At 44.4% G+C, this 25409-nt stretch overlaps 1 protein-coding gene across 2 annotated transcripts; it reads left to right on the plus strand.

Annotated features, from left to right (window-relative positions):
• Positions 1 to 21957: 21957 nt before the first annotated feature.
• Positions 21958 to 24849, plus strand: LOC139062453 (spectrin alpha chain, non-erythrocytic 1-like). Of its 2 annotated transcripts, none has more exons than XM_070543319.1 (7): positions 21958 to 22104; positions 23310 to 23432; positions 23503 to 23720; positions 23805 to 23909; positions 23994 to 24098; positions 24174 to 24206; positions 24279 to 24849. In XM_070543319.1, exons 5-7 carry the CDS (start codon positions 24066 to 24068, stop codon positions 24618 to 24620), a joined length of 408 nt encoding a protein of 135 aa, XP_070399420.1. In that variant the 5' UTR covers positions 21958 to 22104; positions 23310 to 23432; positions 23503 to 23720; positions 23805 to 23909; positions 23994 to 24065; the 3' UTR covers positions 24621 to 24849. The 2 variants fall into 2 exon arrangements, with proteins under 2 accessions (XP_070399420.1, XP_070399421.1); XM_070543320.1 differs by having other exon boundaries at positions 24279 to 24511.
• Positions 24850 to 25409: the final 560 nt, after the last annotated feature.

The following is a 25409-nucleotide window of genomic DNA, read 5'->3' on the forward strand; positions in this document are numbered from 1 at the left end:
GTACTCCAATCAACAGCCCCTACAACCACAAAAAGGAATGGAGTCATTAGCACTTATGGTTTGTAAATGGCACCCAGAATTATGTTGCACGAAGCACAATTTCACATCATTCTGGGTCCATTTGTGTGAAAACAAGGTCCAATCAGGCTGAAACGCTACAAGAAGGTAGAATCTATTGAGTTGTAAGTGATCTGAACGTTTCAAGATGATCGCACATTCCTATAGGGGGTAAAACCATGTCCCAAAGGTCACCGGGCCTGGTGTCACTTTAAAGAAGTAGTCCAGTTACACCTTTGTGGGCTTATAACTTGGCTTCTGAATGTCCTAGAGAGGTCAGGTTTGTTTTAGTGTACTCCAATCAACAGCCCCTACAACCACAAAAAGGAATGGAGTAATTAGCACTTATGGTTTGTAAATGGCCCCCAGAATTATGTTGCACGAAGCACAATTTCACATCATTCTGGGTCCATTTGTCTGAAAACAAGGTCCAATCAGGCTGAAACGTTACAGGAAGGTAGAATCTATTGAGTTGTAAGTGATCTGAACGTTTCATGATGATAGCACTTTCCTAAGGGGGTCAAACCATGTCCCAAAGGTCACCGGATCTGGTGTCAATTTAAAGAAGTAGTCCAGTTACACATTTGTGGGCTTATAACTTGGCTTCTGAATGTCCTAGAGGGATCAGGTTTGTTTTAGTATACTCCAATCAACAGCCCCTACAACCACAATAAGGAATGGAGTCATTAGCACTTATGGTTTTTAAATAGCACCCAGAATTATGTTGCACGAAGCACAATTTCACATCATTCTGGGTTCATTTGTGTGAAAACAAGGTACAATCAGGCTGAAACGTTACAGGAAGGTAGAATCTATTGAATTGTAAGTGATCTGAACGTTTCATGATGATAGCACTTTCCTAAGGGGGTCAAACCATGTCCCAAAGGTCACCGGATCTGGTGTCAATTTAAAGAAGTAGTCCAGTTACACCTTTGTGGGCTTATAACTTGGCTTCTGAATATCCTAGAGAGGTCAGGTTTGTTTTAGAGTACTCCAATTAGCAGCCCCCATTACCACTAAAAGGAATGAAGTCATTAGCATTTATGGTTTGTAAATGGCATCCAGAATTATGTTGCACGAAGCACAATTTCACATCATTCTGGGTCAATTTGTGTGAAAACAAGGTCCAATCCGGCTGAAACGCTACAAGAAGGTTGAATCTATTGAGTTGTAAGTGATCTGAACGTTTCAAGATGATCGCACATTCCTATAGGGGGTCAAACCATGTCCCAAAGGTCACCGGGCCAAGTGTCACTTTAAAGAAGTAGTCCAGTTACACCTTTGTGGGCTTATAACTTGGCTTCTGAATGTCCTAGAGAGATCAGGTTTGTTTTAGTGTACTCCAATCAAAAGCCCCTACAACCACAAAAAGGAATGGAGTCTCGTCTCGTCTCGTCTTCCTCCGCTTATCCGGGTCCGGGTCGCGGGGGCAGCATCCCAACTAGGGAGCTCCAGGCCGTCCTCTCCCCGGCCTTGTCCACCAGCTCCTCCGGCAGGACCCCAAGGCGTTCCCGGACCAGATTGGAGATGTAACTTCTCCAACGTGTCCTGGGTCGACCCGGGGGCCTTCTGCCGGCAGGACATGCCCGAAACACCTCCCCAGGGAGGCGTCCAGGAGGCATCCTGACCAGATGCCCAAACCACCTCAAATGGCTCCTTTCGATCCGGAGGAGCAGCGGTTCTACTCCGAGTCCCTCCCGAATGTCCGAGCTCCTCACCCTATCTCTAAGGCTGAGCCCGGCCACCCTACGGAGGAAACTCATTTCGGCCGCTTGTATCCGCGATCTCGTTCTTTCGGTCATTACCCAAAGCTCATGACCATAGGTGAGGATTGGGACGTAGATCGACCGGTAAATCGAGAGCCTGGCTTTCTGGCTCAGCTCCCTCTTCCCCACGACAGATCGGCTCAGCGTCCGCATCACTGCAGACGCCGAACCAATCCGCCTGTCGATCTCCCGATCCCTCCTACCCTCACTCGTGAACAAGACCCCGAGATACTTAAACTCCTCCACTTGAGGTAGGACCTCTCCCCCGACCCGGAGGTGGCAAGCCACCCTTTTCCGGTCGAGAACCATGGTCTCAGATTTGGAGGTGCTGATCCTCATCCCAGCCGCTTCACATTCGGCCGCGAACCTACCCAGCAAGAGCTGAAGGTCAGAGCTGGATGAAGCTAGGAGGACCACATCATCCGCAAAAAGCAGAGACGAGATTCTCCTGCCACCAAACTTGACACACTCCACACCACGGCTGCGTCTAGAAATTCTGTCCATAAATGTGATGAACAGAACCGGTGACAAAGGGCAGCCCTGGCGGAGTCCAACCCTCACTGGGAACAGGTCCGACTTACTACCGGCTATGCGGACCAAACTCACGCTCCTCTGGTAAAGGGACTGAATGGCCCTTAACAGAAAGCCACCCACCCCATACTCCTGGAGTGTACCCCACAGGGTGCCCCTGGGGACACGGTCATAAGCCTTCTCCAAATCCACAAAGCACATGTGGATTGGTTGGGCAAACTCCCATGCCCCCTCCATCACCCTTGCAAGGGTATAGAGCTGGTCCACAGTTCCACGGCCAGGACGAAAACCACATTGCTCCTCCTCTATCTGAGATTCAACTATCGATCGGACCCTCCTCTCCAGTACCTTGGAGTAGACCTTTCCAGGGAGGCTGAGGAGTGTGATCCCCCTATAGTTGGAACACACCCTCAGGTCACCCTTCTTAAAGATGGGGACCACCACCCCGGTCTGCCACTCCCTAGGAACTGCCCCCGATGACCAGGCAATGTTGTAGAGACGTGTCAACCATGACAGCCCTACAACATCCATAGCCTTGAGATACCCAGGACGAACCTCATCCGCCCCCGGGGCTCCGCCGCTGTGTAGTTGTTTGACTACCTCAGCAACTTCTGCCCCCGAGATCGGACAGTCCATCCCCAGGCCTCCCAGCTCTGGTTCCTCCTCGGAATGCGCATTGGTGGGATTGAGGAGCTCCTCAAAGTATTCCTTCCACCGTCCGACTATAGCCTCAGTTGACGTCAGCAGCTCCCCATCCCCACTGTAAACAGTGTGAGCGAGTTGCTGCCTTCCTCTCCTGAGGCGCCGGACAGTTTGCCAGAACCTCTTTGGAGCCGATCGATAGTCTTTCTCCATGGCCTCACCAAACTCCTCCCACGCCCGAGATTTTGCCTCGGCAACTGCCACTGCTGCACCCCGCTTGGCTATCCGGTACCTGTCTGCTGCCTCCGGAGACCCACAGACCAGCCACGCCCTGTAGGCCTCCTTCTTCAGCCTGACGGCTCCCCGAACCTCTGGTGTCCACCAGCGGGTACGGGGGTTGCCACCACGACTGGCACCGGCCACCTTACGACCACAGCTAGCAACAGCCGCCTCGACAATCGCAGAGTGGAACAAGGCCCACTCGGACTCAATGTCCCCCACTGCTCTCGGGACGTGGTCAAAGCTCTGCCGGAGGTGGGAGTTGAAGACCGTCTTGACAGGTTCTTCTGCCAGGCGTTCCCAGCAGACCCTCACTATGCGTTTGGGTCTGCCAGGTCTACGCGGCATGTTCCCTTGCCATCTGATCCAACTCACCACCAGGTGGTGATCAGTTGACAGCTCCGCCCCTCTCTTCACTCGGGTGTCCAAAACATACGGTCGCAGGTCAGATGATATGACTACAAAATCTATCATCGACCTGTGACCTAGGCTGCCCTGGTACCAAGTGTACCGGTGGGCATCCTTATGTTCGAACATGGTGTTCGTTATGGCCAAACTGCGGCTTGCACAGAAGTCCAATAACAAAACACCGCTCGAGTTCTGATCAGGTGGGCCGTTCCTCCCAATCACACCCCTCCAGGTCAAGCTGTCATTGCCCACGTGAGCATTGAAGTCCCCCAGCAGGACAATGGAGTCCCCTGATGGAGCACTATCTAGCACTCGTCCCAGGGACTCCAAAAAGGGTGGGTACTCTGAACTGATATTTGGCCCATACGCACAAACAACAGTCAGGACCCGTTCCCCGACCCGAAGGCGCAAGGAAGCTACCCTCTTGTCCCCCGGGGTAAACCCCAACACACAGGCAGAGAGTCTCGGGGCTAACAAAAAGCCAACCCCAGCCCTCTGCCTCTCACCCGGAGCAACTCCAGCAAAGTAGAGTGTCCAACCCCTCTCCAGGTCTCGGGTTCCAGAGCCAATGCAATGTGTCGAGGTGAGTCCGACTATATCTAGCCGGTACCGCTCAACCTCTGCCACAAGCTCCGGCTCCTTCCCCGCCAGCGAGGTGACGTTCCATGTCCCAAAAACTAGTTTCCTTGTCCGGGGATTGGACCGCCAAGGCTCCTGCCTTGGTCTGCCACCCGATTCACATTGCACCGGACCCTTCATGTTCCTCCTGCGGGTGGTGGGTCCACAGTTGGACGAGCCCATGTATCCGGTTCGGGCTGGGCCCGGCCGGGCCCCATGGGCGAAAGCCCGGCCACCAGGCGCTCGCTCACGGGCCCCAACCCCAGGCCTGGCTCCAGGGTGGGACCCCGGTAACCCTCCGGGCCGGGTACTCCGACTCTTCGTTTTCACCGCCATGAAAGATCCTTCGAACCGTTCTTTGTCTCACCCTTCACCTAAGACCAATTTGTCATGGGAGACCCTACCAGGGGCACTAAGTGCCCCAGACAACATAGCTCCTAGGATCATTAGGGCACTCAAACTCCTCCACCACGATAAGGTGACGGTTCAAGGAGGAGATGGAGTCATTAGCACTTATGGTTTGTAAATGGCACCCAGAATTATGTTGCACAAAGCACAATTTCACATCATTCTGGGTCCTTTTGTGTGAAAACAAGGTCCAATCAGGCTGAAACATTACAGGAAGGTAGAATCTATTAAGTTGTAAGTGATCTGAACGTTTCATGATGATAGCACTTCCCTAAGGGGGTCAAACCATGTCCCAAATGTCACCGGATCTGGTGTCTAAAGAAGTAGTCCAGTTACACATTTGTGGGCTTATAACTTGGCTTCTGAATGTCCTAGAGAGATCAAGTTTGTTTTAGTGTACTCCAATCAACAGCCCCTACAACCACAAAAGGAATGGAGTCATTAGCACTTATGGTTTGTAAATGGCACCCAGAATTATGTTGCACGAAGCACAATTTCACATCATTCTGGGTCCATTTGTGTGAAAACAAGGTCCAATCATGCTGAAACGTTACAAGAAGGTAGAATCTATTGAGTTGTAAGTGATCTGAACGTTTCATGATGATCTCACATTCCCATAGGTGGTCAAACCATGTCCCAAAGGTCACCGGGCCTGGTGTCACTTTAAAGAAGTAGTCCAGTTACACCTTTGTGGGCTTATAACTTGGCTTCTGAATGTCCTAGAGAGGTCAGGTTTGTTTTAGTGTACTCCAATCAACAGCCCCTACAACCACAAAAAGGAATGGAGTCATTAGCACTTATGGTTTGTAAATGGCACCCAGAATTATGTTGCACGAAGCACAATTTCACATCATTCTGGGTCCATTTGTGTGAAAACAAGGTCCAATCAGGCTGAAACATTACAGGAAGGTAGAATCTATTGAGTTGTAAGTGATCTGACCATTTCATGATGATAGCACTTTCCTAAGGGGGTCAAACCATGTCCCAAAGGTCACCGGATCTGGTGTCAATTTAAAGTAGTAGTCCAGTTACACATTTGTGGACTTATAACTTGGCTTCTGAATGTCCTAGAGAGATCAGGTTTGTTTTAATGTACTCCAGTCAACAGCCCCTACAACCACAAAAAGGAATGGAGTCATTAGCATTTATGGTTTGTAAATGGCACCCAGAATTATGTTGCACGAAGCACAATTTCACATCATTCTGGGTTCATTTGTGTGAAAACAAGGTCGTATCCGGCTGAAACGTTACAGGAAGGTAGAATCTATTGAGTTGTAAGTGATCTGAACGTTTCATGATGATAGCACTTTCCTAAGGGGGTCAAACCATGTCCCAAAGGTCACCGGATCTGGTGTCAATTTAAAGAAGTAGTCCAGTTACACATTTGTGGGCTTATAACTTGGCTTCTGAATGTCCTAGAGCGATCAGGTTTGCTTTAGTGTACTCCAATCAACAGCCCCTACAACCACAAAAAGGAATGGAGTCATTAGCACTTATGGTTTGTAAATGGCACCCAGAATTATGTTGCACGAAGCACAATTTCACATCATTCTGGGTCCATTTGTGTGAAAACAAGGTCCAATCAGGCTGAAACGCTACAAGAAGGTAGAATCTATTGAGTTGTAAGTGATCTGAACGTTTCATGATGATAGCACTTTCCTAAGGGGGTCAAACCATGTCCCAAAGGTCACCGGATCTGGTGTCAATTTAAAGAAGTAGTCCAGTTACACATTTGTGGGCTTATAACTTGGCTTCTGAATGTCCTAGAGAGGTCAGGTTTGTTTTAGTGTACTCCAATCAACAGCCCCTACAACCACAAAAAGGAATGGAGTAATTAGCACTTATGGTTTGTAAATGGCCCCCAGAATTATGTTGCACGAAGCACAATTTCACATCATTCTGGGTCCATTTGTCTGAAAACAAGGTCCAATCAGGCTGAAACGTTACAGGAAGGTAGAATCTATTGAGTTGTAAGTGATCTGAACGTTTCATGATGATAGCACTTTCCTAAGGGGGTCAAACCATGTCCCAAAGGTCACCGGATCTGGTGTCAATTTAAAGAAGTAGTCCAGTTACACATTTGTGGGCTTATAACTTGGCTTCTGAATGTCCTAGAGGGATCAGGTTTGTTTTAGTATACTCCAATCAACAGCCCCTACAACCACAATAAGGAATGGAGTCATTAGCACTTATGGTTTTTAAATAGCACCCAGAATTATGTTGCACGAAGCACAATTTCACATCATTCTGGGTTCATTTGTGTGAAAACAAGGTACAATCAGGCTGAAACGTTACAGGAAGGTAGAATCTATTGAATTGTAAGTGATCTGAACGTTTCATGATGATAGCACTTTCCTAAGGGGGTCAAACCATGTCCCAAAGGTCACCGGATCTGGTGTCAATTTAAAGAAGTAGTCCAGTTACACCTTTGTGGGCTTATAACTTGGCTTCTGAATATCCTAGAGAGGTCAGGTTTGTTTTAGAGTACTCCAATTAGCAGCCCCCATTACCACTAAAAGGAATGAAGTCATTAGCATTTATGGTTTGTAAATGGCACCCAGAATTATGTTGCACGAAGCACAATTTCACATCATTCTGGGTCAATTTGTGTGAAAACAAGGTCCAATCCGGCTGAAACGCTACAAGAAGGTTGAATCTATTGAGTTGTAAGTGATCTGAACGTTTCAAGATGATCGCACATTCCTATAGGGGGTCAAACCATGTCCCAAAGGTCACCGGGCCAAGTGTCACTTTAAAGAAGTAGTCCAGTTACACCTTTGTGGGCTTATAACTTGGCTTCTGAATGTCCTAGAGAGATCAGGTTTGTTTTAGTATACTCCAATCAACAGCCCCTACAACCACAAAAAGGAATGGAGTCATTAGCACTTATGGTTTGTAAATGGCACCCAGAATTATGTTGCACGAAGCACAATTTCACATCATTCTGGGTTCATTTGTGTGAAAACAAGGTCCAATCAGGCTGCAACGTTACAAGAAGGTAGAATCTATTTAGTTGTAAGTGATCTGAACGTTTCATGATGATAGCGCTTTCCTAAGGGGATCAAACCATGTCCCAAAGGTCACCGGATCTGGTGTCAATTTAAAGAAGTAGTCCAGTTACACATTTGTGGGCTTATAACTTGGCTTCTGAATGTCCTAGAGAGATCAAGTTTGTTTTAGTGTACTCCAATCAACAGCCCCTACAACCACAAAAGGAATGGAGTCATTAGCACTTATGGTTTGTAAATGGCATCCAGAATTATGTTGCACGAAGCACAATTTCACATCATTCTGGGTCCATTTGTGTGAAAACAAGGTCCAATCAGGCTGAAACGTTACAAGAAGGTAAAATCTATTGAGTTGTAAGTGATCTGAACGTTTCTTGATGATCTCACATTCCCATAGGGGGTCAAACCATGTCCCAAAGGTCACCGGGCCTGGTGTCACTTTAAAGAAGTAGTCCAGTTACACCTTTGTGGGCTTATAACTTGGCTTCTGAATGTCCTAGAGAGGTCAGGTTTGTTTTAGTGTACTCCAATCAACAGCCCCTACAACCACAAAAAGGATTGGAGTCATTAGCACTTATGGTTTGTAAATGGCACCCAGAATTATGTTGCACGAAGCACATTTTCACATCATTCTGGGTCCATGTGTGTGAAAACAAGGTCCAATCAGGCTGAAAAGTTACAGGAAGGTAGAATCTATTGAGTTGTAAGTGATCTGAACGTTTCATGATGATAGCACTTTCCTAAGGGGGTCAAACCATGTCCCAAAGGTCACCGGATCTGGTGTCAATTTAAAGTAGTAGTCCAGTTACACATTTGTGGACTTATAACTTGGCTTCTGAATGTCCTAGAGAGATCAGGTTTGTTTTAATGTACTCCAATCAACAGCCCCTACAACCACAAAAAGGAATGGAGTCATTAGCATTTATGGTTTGTAAATGGCACCCAGAATTATGTTGCACGAAGCACAATTTCACATCATTCTGGGTTCATTTGTGTGAAAACAAGGTCCAATCCGGCTGAAACGTTACAGGAAGGTAGAATCTATTGAGTTGTAAGTGATCTGAACGTTTCATGATGATAGCACTTTCCTAAGGGGGTCAAACCATGTCCCAAAGGTCACCGGATCTGGTGTCAATTTAAAGAAGTAGTCCAGTTACACATTTGTGGGCTTATAACTTGGCTTCTGAATGTCCTAGAGCGATCAGGTTTGCTTTAGTGTACTCCAATCAACAGCCCCTACAACCACAATAAGGAATGGAGACATTAGCACTTATGGTTTTTAAATGGCACCCAGAATTATGTTGCATGAAGCACAATTTCACATCATTCTGGGTTCATTTGTGTGAAAACAAGGTCCAATCAGGCTGAAACAATACAGGAAGGTAGAATCTATTGAGTTGTAAGTGATCTGAACGTTTCATGATGATCGCAGTTTCCTAAGGGGGTCAAACCATGTCCCAAAGATCACCGGATCTGGTGTCAATTTAAAGAAGTAGTCCAGTTACACATTTGTGGGCTTATAACTTAGCTTCTGAATGTCCTAGAGAGATCAGGTTTGTTTTAGTGTACTCCAATCAACAGCCCCTACAACCACAAAAAGGAATGGAGACATTAGCACTTATGGTTTGTAAATGGCACCCAGAATTATGTTGCACGAAGCACAATTTCACATCATTCTGGGTCCATTTGTGTGAAAACAAGGTCCAATAGGGCTGAAACGCTACAAGAAGGTAGAATCTATTGAGTTGTAAGTGATCTGAACGTTTCAAGATGATCGCACATTCCTATAGGGGGTAAAACCATGTCCCAAAGGTCACCGGGCCTGGTGTCACTTTAAAGAAGTAGTCCAGTTACACCTTTGTGGGCTTATAACTTGGCTTCTGAATGTCCTAGAGAGGTTAGGTTTGTTTTAGTGTACTCCAATCAACAGCCCCTACAACCACAAAAAGGAATGGAGTAATTAGCACTTATGGTTTGTAAATGGCCCCCAGAATTATGTTGCACGAAGCACAATTTCACATCATTCTGGGTCCATTTGTGTGAAAACAAGGTCCAATCAGGCTGAAACGTTACAGGAAGGTAGAATCTATTGAGTTGTAAGTGATCTGAACGTTTCATGATGATAGCACTTTCTTAAGGGGGTCAAACCATGTCCCAAAGGTCACCGGATCTGGTGTCAATTTAAAGAAGTAGTCCAGTTACACATTTGTGGGCTTATAACTTGGCTTCTGAATGTCCTAGAGACATCAGGTTTGTTTTAGTATACTCCAATCAACAGCCCCTACAACCACAATAAGGAATGGAGTCATTAGCACTTATGGTTTTTAAATGGCACCCAGAATTATGTTGCACAAAGCACAATTTCACATCATTCTGGGTTCATTTGTGTGAAAACAAGGTACAATCAGGCTGAAACGTTACAGGAAGGTAGACTCTATTGAATTGTAAGTGATCTGAACGTTTCATGATGATAGCACTTTCCTAAGGGGGTCAAACCATGTCCCAAAGGTCACCGGGCCTGGTGTCACTTTAAAGAAGTAGTCCAGTTACACCTTTGTGGGCTTATAACTTGGCTTCTGAATATCCTAGAGAGGTCAGGTTTGTTTTAGAGTACTCCAATTAGCAGCCCTATTACCACTAAAAGGAATGAAGTCATTAGCATTTATGGTTTGTAAATGGCACCCAGAATTATGTTGCACGAAGCACAATTTCACATCATTCTGGGTTCATTTGTGTGAAAACAAGGTCCAATCAGGCTGAAACGTTACAGGAAGGTAGAATCTATTTAGTTGTAAGTGATCTGAACGTTTCATGAAGATAGCACTTTCCTAAGGGGGTCAAACCATGTCCCAAAGGTCACCGGGCCTGGTGTCACTTTAAAGAAGTAGTCCAGTTACACATTCGTGGGCTTATAACTTGGCTTCTGAATGTCCTAGAGAGATCAGGTTTGTTTTAATGTACTCCAATCAACAGCCCCTACAACCACAAAAAGGAATGGCGTCATTAGCATTTATGGTTTGTAAATGGCACCCAGAATTATGTTGCACGAAGCACAATTTCACATCATTCTGGGTTCATTTGTTTGAAAACAAGGTCCAATCAGGCTGAAACGTTACAGGAAGGTAGAATCTATTTAGTTGTAAGTGATCTGAACGTTTCATGATGATAGCGCTTTCCTAAGGGGATCAAACCATGTCCCAAAGGTCACCGGATCTGGTGTCAATTTAAAGAAGTAGTCCAGTTACACATTTGTGGGCTTATAACTTGGCTTCTGAATGTCCTAGAGAGATCAGGTTTGTTTTAATGTACTCCAATCAACAGCCCCTACAACCACAAAAAGGAATGGAGATATTAGCACTTATGGTTTGTAAATGGCACCCAGAATTATGTTGCACGAAGCACAATTTCACATCATTCTGGGTTCATTTGTGTGAAAACAAGGTCCAATCAGGCTGAAACGTTACAGGAAGGTAGAATCTATTGAGTTGCAAGTGATCTGAACGTTTCATGATGATAGCACTTTCCTAAGGGGGTCAAACCATGTCCCAAAAGTCACCGGATCTGGTGTCAATTTAAAGAAGTAGTCCAGTTACACATTTGTGGGCTTATAACTTGGCTTCTGAATGTCCTAGAGAGATCAGGTTTGTTTTACTGTACTCCAATCAACAGCCCCTACAACCACAAAAAGGAATGGAGTCATTAGCACTTATGGTTTGTAAATGACACGCAGAATTATGTTGCACGAAGCACAATTTCACATCATTCTGGGTCCATTTGTGTGAAAACAAGGTCCAATCAGGCTGAAAAGCTACAAGAAGGTAGAATCTATTGAGTTGTAAGTGATCTGAACATTTCAAGATGATCGCACATTCCTATAGGGGGTAAAACCATGTCCCAAAGGTCACCGGGCCTGGTGTCACTTTAAAGTAGTAGTCCTGTTACACCTTTTGGGCTTATAACTTGGCTTCTGAATGTCCTAGAGAGGTTAGTTTGTTTTAGTGTAGTCCAATCAACAGCCCCTAAAACCACAAAAAGGAATGGAGTCATTAGCACTTATGGTTTGTAAATGGCACCCAGAATTATGTTGCACGAAGCACAATTTCACATCATTCTGGGTTCATTTGTGTGAAAACAAGGTCCAATCAGGCTGAAACGTTACAGGAAGGTAGAATCTATTGAGTTGTAAGTGATCTGAACGTTTCATGATGATAGCACTTTCCTAAGGGGGTCAAACCATGTCCCAAAGGTCACCGGATCTGGTGTCAATTTAAAGAAGTAGTCCAGTTACACATTTGTGGGCTTATAACTTGGCTTCTGAATGTCCTAGAGAGATCAGGTTTGTTTTAGTGTACTCCAATCAACAGCCCCTACAACCACAAAAAGGAATGGAGTCATTAGCACTTAAGGTTTGTAAATGGCACCCAGAATTATGTTGCACGAAGCACAATTTCACATCATTCTGGGTTCATTTGTGTGAAAACAAGGTCCAATCAGGCTGAAACTCTACAAGAAGGTAGAATCTATTGAGTTGTAAGTGATCTGAATGTTTCAAGATGATCGCACATTCTTATAGGGGGTAAAACCATGTCCCAAAGGTCACCGGGCCTGGTGTCACTTTAAAGAAGTTGTCCAGTTACAACTTTGTGGGCTTATAACTTGGCTTCTGAATGTCCTAGAGAGGTCAAGTTTGTTTTAGTGTACTCCAATCAACAGCCCCTACAACCACAAAAAGGAATGGAGTCATTAGCACTTATGGTTTGTAAATGGCACCCAGAATTATGTTGCACGAAGCACAATTTCACATCATTCTGGGTTCATTTGTGTGAAAACAAGGTCCAATCAGGCTGAAACTCTACAAGAAGGTAGAATCTATTGAGTTGTAAGTGATCTGAATGTTTCAAGATGATCGCACATTCTTAAGGGGGTCAAACCATGTCCCAAAGGTCACCGGATCTGGTGTCAATTTAAAGAAGTAGTCCAGTTACACATTTGTGGGCTTATAACTTGGCTTCTGAATGTCCTAGAGAGATCAGGTTTGTTTTAGTGTACTCCAATCAACAGCCCCTACAACCACAAAAAGGAATGGAGTAATTAGCACTTATGGTTTGTAAATGGCCCCCAGAATTATGTTGCACGAAGCACAATTTCACATCATTCTGGGTCCATTTGTGTGAAAACAAGGTCCAATCAGGCTGAAACGTTACAGGAAGGTAGAATCTATTGAGTTGTAAGTGATCTGAACGTTTCATGATGATAGCACTTTCTTAAGGGGGTCAAACCATGTCCCAAAGGTCACCGGATCTGGTGTCAATTTAAAGAAGTAGTCCAGTTACACATTTGTGGGCTTATAACTTGGCTTCTGAATGTCCTAGAGACATCAGGTTTGTTTTAGTATACTCCAATCAACAGCCCCTACAACCACAATAAGGAATGGAGTCATTAGCACTTATGGTTTTTAAATGGCACCCAGAATTATGTTGCACAAAGCACAATTTCACATCATTCTGGGTTCATTTGTGTGAAAACAAGGTACAATCAGGCTGAAACGTTACAGGAAGGTAGACTCTATTGAATTGTAAGTGATCTGAACGTTTCATGATGATAGCACTTTCCTAAGGGGGTCAAACCATGTCCCAAAGGTCACCGGGCCTGGTGTCACTTTAAAGAAGTAGTCCAGTTACACCTTTGTGGGCTTATAACTTGGCTTCTGAATATCCTAGAGAGGTCAGGTTTGTTTTAGAGTACTCCAATTAGCAGCCCTATTACCACTAAAAGGAATGAAGTCATTAGCATTTATGGTTTGTAAATGGCACCCAGAATTATGTTGCACGAAGCACAATTTCACATCATTCTGGGTTCATTTGTGTGAAAACAAGGTCCAATCAGGCTGAAACGTTACAGGAAGGTAGAATCTATTTAGTTGTAAGTGATCTGAACGTTTCATGAAGATAGCACTTTCCTAAGGGGGTCAAACCATGTCCCAAAGGTCACCGGGCCTGGTGTCACTTTAAAGAAGTAGTCCAGTTACACATTCGTGGGCTTATAACTTGGCTTCTGAATGTCCTAGAGAGATCAGGTTTGTTTTAATGTACTCCAATCAACAGCCCCTACAACCACAAAAAGGAATGGCGTCATTAGCATTTATGGTTTGTAAATGGCACCCAGAATTATGTTGCACGAAGCACAATTTCACATCATTCTGGGTTCATTTGTTTGAAAACAAGGTCCAATCAGGCTGAAACGTTACAGGAAGGTAGAATCTATTTAGTTGTAAGTGATCTGAACGTTTCATGATGATAGCGCTTTCCTAAGGGGATCAAACCATGTCCCAAAGGTCACCGGATCTGGTGTCAATTTAAAGAAGTAGTCCAGTTACACATTTGTGGGCTTATAACTTGGCTTCTGAATGTCCTAGAGAGATCAGGTTTGTTTTAATGTACTCCAATCAACAGCCCCTACAACCACAAAAAGGAATGGAGATATTAGCACTTATGGTTTGTAAATGGCACCCAGAATTATGTTGCACGAAGCACAATTTCACATCATTCTGGGTTCATTTGTGTGAAAACAAGGTCCAATCAGGCTGAAACGTTACAGGAAGGTAGAATCTATTGAGTTGCAAGTGATCTGAACGTTTCATGATGATAGCACTTTCCTAAGGGGGTCAAACCATGTCCCAAAAGTCACCGGATCTGGTGTCAATTTAAAGAAGTAGTCCAGTTACACATTTGTGGGCTTATAACTTGGCTTCTGAATGTCCTAGAGAGATCAGGTTTGTTTTACTGTACTCCAATCAACAGCCCCTACAACCACAAAAAGGAATGGAGTCATTAGCACTTATGGTTTGTAAATGACACGCAGAATTATGTTGCACGAAGCACAATTTCACATCATTCTGGGTCCATTTGTGTGAAAACAAGGTCCAATCAGGCTGAAAAGCTACAAGAAGGTAGAATCTATTGAGTTGTAAGTGATCTGAACATTTCAAGATGATCGCACATTCCTATAGGGGGTAAAACCATGTCCCAAAGGTCACCGGGCCTGGTGTCACTTTAAAGTAGTAGTCCTGTTACACCTTTTGGGCTTATAACTTGGCTTCTGAATGTCCTAGAGAGGTTAGTTTGTTTTAGTGTAGTCCAATCAACAGCCCCTAAAACCACAAAAAGGAATGGAGTCATTAGCACTTATGGTTTGTAAATGGCACCCAGAATTATGTTGCACGAAGCACAATTTCACATCATTCTGGGTTCATTTGTGTGAAAACAAGGTCCAATCAGGCTGAAACGTTACAGGAAGGTAGAATCTATTGAGTTGTAAGTGATCTGAACGTTTCATGATGATAGCACTTTCCTAAGGGGGTCAAACCATGTCCCAAAGGTCACCGGATCTGGTGTCAATTTAAAGAAGTAGTCCAGTTACACATTTGTGGGCTTATAACTTGGCTTCTGAATGTCCTAGAGAGATCAGGTTTGTTTTAGTGTACTCCAATCAACAGCCCCTACAACCACAAAAAGGAATGGAGTCATTAGCACTTAAGGTTTGTAAATGGCACCCAGAATTATGTTGCACGAAGCACAATTTCACATCATTCTGGGTTCATTTGTGTGAAAACAAGGTCCAATCAGGCTGAAACTCTACAAGAAGGTAGAATCTATTGAGTTGTAAGTGATCTGAATGTTTCAAGATGATCGCACATTCTTATAGGGGGTAAAACCATGTCCCAAAGGTCACCGGGCCTGGTGTCACTTTAAAGAAGTTGTCCAGTTACAACTTTGTGGGCTTATAACTTGGCTTCTGAATGTCCTAGAGAGGTCAAGTTTGTTTTAGTGTACTCCAATCAACAGCCCCTACAACCACAAAAAGGAATGGAGTCATTAGCACTTATGGTTTGTAAATGGCACCCAGAATTATGTTGCACGAAGCACAATTTCACATCATTCTGGGTTCATTTGTGTGAAAACAAGGTCCAATCAGGCTGAAACGTTACAGGAAGGTAGAATCTATTGAGTTGTAAGTTATCTGAACGTTTCATGATGATAGCACTTTCCTAAGGGGGTCAAACCATGTCCCAAAGGTCACCGGATCTGGTGTCAATTTAAAGAAGTAGTCCAGTTACACATTTGTGGGCTTATAACTTGGCTTCTGAATGTCCTAGAGAGATCAGGTTTATTTTAGTGTACTCCAATCAACAGCCCCTACAACCACAAAAAGGAATGGAGTCATTAGCACTTATGGTTTTTAAATGGCACCCAGAATTATGTTGCACGAAGCACAATTTCACATCATTCTGGGTCCATTTGTGTGAAAACAAGGTCCAATCAGGCTGAAACGTTACAGGAAGGTAGAATCTATTGAGTTGTAAGTGATCTGAACGTTTCATGATGATAGCACTTTCCTAAGGGGGTCAAACCATGTCCCAAAGGTCACTGGATCTGGTGTCAATTTAAAGAAGTAGTCCAGTTACACATTTGTGGGCTTATAACTTGGCTTCTGAATGTCCTAGAGAGATCAGGTTTGTTTTAATGTACTCCAATCAACAGCCCCTACAACCACAAAAAGGAATGGAGTCATTAGCACTTATGGTTTGTAAGTGGCACCCAGAATTATGTTGCACGAAGCACAATTTCACATCATTCTGGGTCAATTTGTGTGAAAACAAGGTCCAATCAGGCTGAAACGCTACAAGAAGGTAGAATCTATTGAGTTGTAAGTGATCTGAACGTTTCAAGATGATCGCACATTCCTATAGGGGGTCAAACCATGTCCCAAAGGTCACCGGGCCAAGTGTCACTTTAAAGAAGTAGTCCAGTTACACCTTTGTGGGCTTATAACTTGGCTTCTGAATGTCCTAGAGAGGTTAGGTTTGTTTTAGTGTACTCCAATCAACAGCCCCTACAACCACAAAAAGGAATGGAGTCATTAGCACTTATGGTTTTTAAATGGCACCCAGAATTATGTTGCACGAAGCACAATTTCACATCATTCTGGGTTCATTTGTGTGAAAACAAGGTCCAATCAGGCTGAAACGTTACAGGAAGGTAGAATCTATTGCGTTGTAAGTGATCTGAACGTTTCATGATGATAGCACTTTCCTAAGGGGGTCAAAACATGTCCCAAAGGTCACCGGATCTGGTGTCAATTTAAAGAAGTAGTCCAGTTACACATTTGTGGGCTTATAACTTGGCTTCTGAATGCCCTAGAGAGATCAGGTTTGTTTTAGTGTACTCCAATCAACAGCCCCTACAACCACAAAAAGGAATGGAGTCATTAGCACTTATGGTTTGTAAATGGAACCCAGAATTATGTTGCACGAAGCACAATTTCACATCATTCTGGGTCCATTTGTGTGAAAACAAGGTCCAATCAGGCTGAAACATTACAGGAAGGTAGAATCTATTAAATTGTAAGTGATCTGAACGTTTCATGATGATAGCACTTCCCTAAGGGGGTCAAACCATGTCCCAAAGGTCACCGGATCTGGTGTCTAAAGAAGTAGTCCAGTTACACATTTGTGGGCTTATAACTTGGCTTCTGAATGTCCTAGAGAGATCAGGTTTGTTTTAGTATACTCCAATCAACAGCCCCTACAACCACAAAAAGGAATGGAGTCATTAGCACTTATGGTTTTTAAATGGCACCCAGAATTATGTTGCACGAAGCACAATTTCACATCATTCTGGGTTCATTTGTGTGAAAACAAGGTCCAATCAGGCTGAAACGTTACAGGAAGGTAGAATCTATTGAGTTGTAAGTGATCTGAACGTTTCATGATGATAGCACTTTCCTAAGGGGGTCAAACCATGTCCCAAATGTCACCGGATCTGGTGTCAATTTAAAGTAGTAGTCCAGTTACACATTTGTGGGCTTATAACTTGGCTTCTGAATGTCCTGGAGAGGTCAGGTTTGTTTTAATGTACTCCAATCAACAGCCCCTACAACCACAAAAAGGAATGGAGTCATTAGCACTTATGGTTTGTAAATGGCACCCAGAATTATGTTGTACGAAGCAAAATTTCACATCATTCTGGGTTCATTTGTGTGAAAACAAGGTCCAATCAGGCAGAAACGTTACAGGAAGGTAGAATCTATTGAGTTGTAAGTGATCTGAACGTTTCATGATGATAGCACTTTCCTATAGGGGGTCAAACCATGTCCCAAAGGTCACCGGGCCTGGTGTCACTTTAAAGAAGTAGTCCAGTTACACCTTTGTGGGCTTATAACTTGGCTTCTGAATGTCCTAGAGAGATCAGGGTTGTTTTAGTGTACTCCAATCAACAGCCCCTACAACCACAAAAAGGAATGGAGTCATTAGCACTTATGGTTCTTAAATGGCACCCAGAATTATGTTGAACGAAGCACAATTTCACATCATTCTGGGTCCATTTGTGTGAAAACAATGTCCAATCAGGCTGAAACGTTACAGGAAGGTAGATTCTATTGAGTTGTAAGTGATCTGAACGTTTCAAGATGATCGCACATTCCTATAGGGGGTAAAACCATGTCCCAAAGGTCACCGGGCCTGCTGTCACTTTAAAGAAGTAGTCCAGTTACATCTTTGTAGGCTTATAACTTGACTTCTGAATGTCCTAGAGAGATCAGGTTTGTTTTAATGTACTCCAATCAACAGCCCCTACAACCACAAAAAGGAATGGAGTCATTAGCACTTATGGTTTGTAAATGGCACCCAGAATTATGTTGCACGAAGCACAATTTCACATCATTCTGGGTTCATTTGTGTGAAAACAAGGTCCAATCAGGCAGAAACGTTACAGGAAGGTAGAATCTATTGAGTTGTAAGTGATCTGAACGTTTCATGATGATAGCACTTTCCTAAGGGGGTCAAACCATGTCGCAAAGGTCACCGGATCTGGTGTCACTTTAAAGAATTAGTCCAGTTACACATTTGTGGGCTTATAACTTGGCTTCTGAATGTCCTAGAGAGATCAGGTTTGTTTTAGTGTACTCCAATCAACAGCCCCTACAACCACAAAAAGGAATGGAGTCATTAGCACTTATGGTTTGTAAATGGCACCCAGAATTATGTTGCACGAAGCACAATTTCACATCATTCTGGGTCCATTTGTGTGAAAACAAGGTCCAATCAGGCTGAAACGTTACAAGAAGGTAGAATCTATTGAGTTGTAAGTGATCTGAACGTTTCATGATGATAGCACTTTCCTAAGGGGGTCAAACCATGTCCCAAAGGTCACCGGATCTGGTGTCAATTTAAAGTAGTCCAGTTACACATTTGTGGGCTTATAACTTGGCTTCTGAATGTCCTAGAGAGATCAGGTTTGTTTTAGTGTACTCCAATCAACAGCCCCTACAACCACAAAAAGGAATGGAGTCATTAGCACTTATGGTTTGTAAATGGCACCCAGAATTATGTTGCACGAAGCACAATTTCACTTCATTCAGGGTCCATTTGTGTGAAAACAAGGTCCAATCAGGCTGAAACGCTATAAGAAGGTAGAATCTATTGAGTTGTAAGTGATTTGAACGTTTCAAGATGATCGCACATTCCTATAGGGGGTAAAACCATGTCCCAAAGGTCACCGGGCCTGGTGTCACTTTAAAGAAGTAGTCCAGTTACATCTTTGTGGGCTTATAACTTGGCTTCTGAATGTCCTAGAGAGGTTAGGTTTGTTTTAGTGTACTCCAATCAACAGCCCCTACAACCACAAAAAGGAATGGAGTCATTAGCACTTATGGTTTATAAATGGCACCCAGAATTATGTTGCACGAAGCACAATTTTACATCATTCTGGGTTAATTTGTGTGAAAACAAGGTCCAATCAGGCTGAAACGTTACAAGAAGGTAGAATCTATTGAGTTGTAAGTGATCTGAACGTTTCATGATGATCGCACATTCCTATAGGGGGTCAAACCATGTCCCAAAGGTCACCGGGCCTGGTGTCACTTTAAAGAAGTAGTCCAGTTACACATTTGTGGGCTTATAACTTGGCTTCTGAATGTCCTGGAGAGATCAGGTTTGTTTTGGTGTACTCCAATCAACAGCCCCTACAACCACAAAAAGGAATGGAGTCATTAGCACTTATGGATTGTAAATGGCACCCAGAATTATGTTGCACGAAGCACAATTTCACATCATTCTGGGTCCATTTGTGTGAAAACAAGGTCCAATCAGGCTGAAACGTTACAAGAAGGTAGAATCTATTGAGTTGTAAGTGATCTGAACGTTTCATGATGATAGCACTTTCCTAAGGGGGTCAAACCATGTCCCAAAGGTCACCGGATCTGGTGTCAATTTAAAGAAGTAGTACAGTTACAAATTGGTGGGCTTATAACTTGGCTTCTGAATGTCCTAGAGAGATCAGGTTTGTTTTAGTGTACTCCAATCAACAGCCCATACAACCACAAAAAGGAATGGAGTCATTAGCACTTGTGGTTTGTAAATGGCACCCAGAATTATTTTGCACGAAGCACAATTTCACTTCATTCTGGGTTCATTTGTGTGAAAACAAGGTCCAATCAGGCTGAAACGTTACAAGAAGGTAGAATCTATTGAGTTGTAAGTGATCTGAACGTTTCATGATGATCGCACATTCCTATAGGGGGTCAAACCATGTCCCAAAGGTCACCGGGCCTGGTGTCACTTTAAAGAAGTAGTCCAGTTACACATTTGTGGGCTTATAACTTGGCTTCTGAATATCCTAGAGAGGTCAGGTTTGTTTTAGAGTACTCCAGTTAACAGCCCCCATTACCCCAAAGAGGAATGGAGTCATTAGCACTTATGGTTTTTAAATGGCACCCAGAATTATGTTGCACGAAGCACACTTTCACATCATTCTGGGTTCATTTGTGTGAAAACAAGGTCCAATAAGGCTGAAACGTTACAGGAAGTTAGAATCTATTGAGTTGTAAGTGATTTGAACGTTTCATGATGATAGCACTTTCCTAAGGGGGTCAAACCATGTCCCAAAGGTCACCGGATCTGGTGTCAATTTAAAGAAGTAGTCCAGTTACACATTTGTGGGCTTATAACGTGGCTTCTGAATGTCCTAGAGAGATCAGGTTTGTTTTAGTATACTCCAATTAACAGCCCCTACAACCACAAAAAGGAATGGAGTCATTAGCACTTATGGTTTTTAAATGGCACCCAGAATTATGTTGCACGAAGCACAATTTCACATGATTCTGGGTCCATTTGTGTGAAAACAAGGTCCAATCAGGCTGAAACGTTACAGGAAGTTAGAATCTATTGAGTTGTAAGTGATCTGAACGTTTCATGATGATAGCACTTTCCTAAGGGGATCAAACCATGTCCCAAAGGTCACCGGATCTGGTGTCAATTTAAAGTAGTCCAGTTACACATTTGTGGGCTTATAACTTGGCTTCTGAATGTCCTAGAGAGATCAGGTTTGTTTTAGTGTACTCCAATCAACAGCCCCTACAACCACAAAAAGGAATGGAGTAATTAGCACTTATGGTTTGTAAATGGCACCCAGAATTATGTGGCACGAAGCACAATTTCACTTCATTCTGGGTCCATTTGTGTGAAAACAAGGTCCAATCAGGCTGAAACGCTATAAGAAGGTAGAATCTATTGAGTTGTAAGTAATTTGAACATTTCAAGATGATCGCACATTCCTATAGGGGGTAAAACCATGTCCCAAAGGTCACCGGGCCTGGTGTCACTTTAAAGAAGTAGTCCAGTTACATCTTTGTGGGCTTATAACTTGGCTTCTGAATGTCCTAGAGAGGTTAGGTTTGTTTTAGTGTACTCCAATCAACAGCCCCTACAACCACAAAAAGGAATGGAGTCATTAGCACTTATGGTTTGTAAATGGCACCCAGAATTATGTTGCACGAAGCACAATTTCACATCATTCTGGGTTAATTTCAAGCCCCCACAATGCCGCTCAGAAAATGGTCCCAACCCGGAAGTAAGAAAAATTGCAGTTCCACCCTCATCCGCTGGGGGCTGGTACCAGAAGCGAGCAAATCCTCATTGACTCCCATGTTAAAAATGCCATTTTCACAGCAGAAATAAACATGTTTACAGCCTGGTTCAAAAAATGGTTTTTCGTCTAAATTATCTAGTTTATACTCATGACAACTCTGAGGGGGGTGAATTTTTTTCTCACTCTTCTGTTTAAGTGTATTGAAAGCCTAAAATTCTGTATAATTAATGAGCATCCGACACACGTGACCGCCGCCTCAGACCCACGTGACCACAGAGCTAGCTCCGTGGAAAGGCCTCAGTACAGCCTCGGTCTCTCCTGGAAACTGTGTCGGGATTTTGAGTCTCTGTGCTTGTGAATTCTGTTTTGGATAATATTGGTGCAATTGTTGGACAAAATGACTTGCAGTGGTATTAATTGCACTAATAGAGCGTCCAAGGAGTCTCCACTTCATTTTTTTCGGTAAGTTAAAATCTATATTTGTATTTTATGTCACTGCTGCCTTTAAACTAGCTGAGTTTACCGAAGTAGCTAGCTAACTATCAGTTTAACATGTAGCATGTACTGTTTAACCATGAAATTTAAATGTAAAATACGGTAAAATAATTAATAGGGCATATTTAAATTGGTAATAGGGTAAAACCCAGTGCATTTAAGATAAAAATGGGTTGAAATATGACGGGGCGCGCCGCTTGGGGGGACACTTCTGTGCTCTATTCTTTCATCCGGTAATCCCCAGCGGTCAGGCCGGGCAGGCTGATCGATGCGGCGCCTCGCTGCTGCGGGCTGACCGCTCGTGGAACTCGGAGACAGATCTGACCGGAGAAATACTGCAGCTCGTTGAGAAGTCTATAGGGCATACAGCGTTTCCCTTAAATCCCACTGCCACGCCGACAAGATCCCAAGTTTCTTTGTTTTTGTTGGCGCTGTTTACCGAAGAAGCAGCGGGAATACCAGCAACTTTCATCAGACTCGTAAAGTTAGTTTTTGCAGGGGACCCCCTGTATTTTACTGCTCCCTCCTGCAGTCTTCCCCTATTAAAATTTAAAATGTGTAACTTCATGTATTGGGATGAATGACTAATATTCATGTTAACTAAAACGTTAGGTATTTAGGGGGAAAAACAAAATAATAAACATTATACAGATGTCAAATAAATCAAACTGTAATTAAACTATATATTTTCAAAGTCTAGATTCTGGATAAAATCCAACAACATATGCTTTATAAATAAACACTACACATGGCTTTTACACACACACACACACACACACACACACACACGTTACATTGTGATTTCTTAGTAAATATTCTATTTGGCGAGAGATAAACTTTATTGTATTTATCCTAGTGAATCTATAATTAAACGGGTAAACTAGCAGTAGTACATCCAACATCAAAGAAAGTAAAATGTTATTATCAGGAGAGGGAGAATGATTAAGTGGTTAGCAGCAGTGTGCTAGACGATGGCCCCCTCCATGAGGCCACCACAGCTCAGCAAAGCATCATTGTTGCTTCTTCTGGGGAGAAAAACACAGAAAAAATAAAGTTAACAGCTGAAATAGCAGGAAATAATACAGTTAAAGAGCAGATAGTAGAAGAAAGAAACCCCTAGGTTAAACTGGTCTGTCTACTGCATAATGCTGAACTCTAACATGTGTCCTCAGGGAAGGACCTGATTGGTGTCCAGAACCTGCTGAAGAAGCACGAGGCTCTGCAGGCTGAGATCACAGGTCATGAACCTCGCATCAAGGCTGTCACCCAGAAAGGAGAGACCATAATGGAGGAAGGTAGAGCAGGTCTGGTCCTGACATGTTTCTGAGGTGTCTGCAGGTTCTGGCTCACTTTGTTTGGGTCCAGGTCACTTCGCTGGTTCAGAACCCTCGGCCCGTCAGAACATTCTTATCCACCACGTTCTAACACCAGACCTGTTAACCCGACAGCAACAAGTGGCTCCAACTGACGATGAGACCGGGAAGGAGCTGGTTCTGGCTCTGTACGACTACCAGGAGAAGAGTCCTGGAGAGGTCACCATGAAGAAGGGCGACATCCTCACGCTGCTCAACAGCACCAACAAGGTTCGTGTGCCCTTCACAGCCGAGGAACGACCTCCAGCTCAGAGCGAACATCTCCACACCTGCTTTGTGTTTGTGTGACTTTAGGTTGTTTTACTTGAACTCGCGTCTTTAGCTGAATGAGGATGGAGAGACGGGTCGGACCTGGAGCAGGTCGAGGTCTTGCAGAAGAAGTTTGACGACTTCCAGAAGGTCGGACTTTTCCTCCTCTCTGTCTTCCAGCAGCAGCTGTCAGATCAGCTCAGGTGATAATCAGCAGGTGCTTTTGTCCTGCAGGACCTGAAGGCCAACGAGTCCCGCCTGAGGGACATCAACAAGGTGGCATCTGAACTGGAGTCAGAAGGTCTGATGGCTGAGGAGGCTCCTATGGTTCAGGCTCAGGTGAGCGTCACCTGTCTGCAGCAGCTGGTCCCTCTCACTTCCTGGTTTGTTAACTCTGCTCGTCTCTGTTTGTAGCAACAAGAACATCTGGGTTCTGCTCCTGGAAAGGTGCGTGTTGTCCTCCGCCTCCACCAGAACCAGACGTGGTGTTTTTGTTACCACTCATTTGTTTGTTTACAGGATGAAGCCGACTCTAACCCCGGCTTTCCACAGGAGTCGTCAGCAGCACGTTTACTGCAGCAGCACGTCATAGCTGCTGATAGGAACCGCTGTGGTCAACAGAACCTTTTCCACCGGAGCCGTCAGCAGCGCGAGTCGGCCACGTCTCAGGAGCAGCATGTCGCGGCCTTTACGCGCCGGTTCTATTTTCTACGCGCGACGCCTCTGAAACGGGTCAAGTTCGACATTTTTGGGGAAGGAAAGACAGGAAATCGGACGCGGAAATTGAGAGAAGCTACCGAGATTTTCAGAATAAAGAACGTACTGCCTTCCGGTTGCTTTACTTTTAAAAAAGGTTACTAACTGAGCGGCCCCGTGAGAAGTTATCACCTAGCTAGCGGTCTCCTTTGTTTTTCAGGTCCGTATTGGCGATTATAAAACGGACAGAACATAAAACACAAACCATGTTGTAGTTTTCTCCTGCTTGTTGTTGTGTTTACTGACGAAGTCACTCGAGTGACTTCGTGCTCGGTCGGTGACAGCTGCTCCCCTGCTGCTTCGCGTCTCGTGGGAAGGGCCAAGCAGCAGCTTACGCGAGCAAGACGTGCTGCTGCAGTAACGTGCTGCTGACGGCTCCCGTGGAAACCCGGGGTAACACGGCGTCACCCTAGAAGGTGAGTTCATTCAGCTGATCAGAGGTCACCTCTGATGGCCGCAGTCACGGCCGACCGTGCTGACATCACACAGGAATTCAGGTGACCCGGCAGGCACCAGGTGCTGGTGAAAGTGGGGACATGTCAGCTGGTTGCCATGGCTACAGTTATCTTTATGCATCTGTATGACTGCTGACTGGTGTGTGTTTCCTGTGACCTTTGACCTCAGACCGTACGGTTGGGCGTTCAGACGACGGCTAACTTTAATTCCATCAAGGTAAGAGGAAGCTCTTCCCTTCCTGTCTGAGCGATCCGTCTCCAGGTTTCCTCGTCCGGCGTCCAGCCCGCTGGCGTCCACCTTCATCTCACTGGGTTTGGTTTCTCTCCAGGAGCTGAACAACCGCTGGCGCTCGCTGCAACATGCTGGGCAGCGCCCATGAGGTGTAGCGCTTCCACAGGTACCCCGCACACTTATGCGCCGCTTACGGGTCAGTAGAGT

The sequence above is a fragment of the Nothobranchius furzeri genome, chromosome 13 (assembly GCF_043380555.1).
Source record: "Nothobranchius furzeri strain GRZ-AD chromosome 13, NfurGRZ-RIMD1, whole genome shotgun sequence".
Taxonomy (NCBI): domain Eukaryota; kingdom Metazoa; phylum Chordata; class Actinopteri; order Cyprinodontiformes; family Nothobranchiidae; genus Nothobranchius; species Nothobranchius furzeri.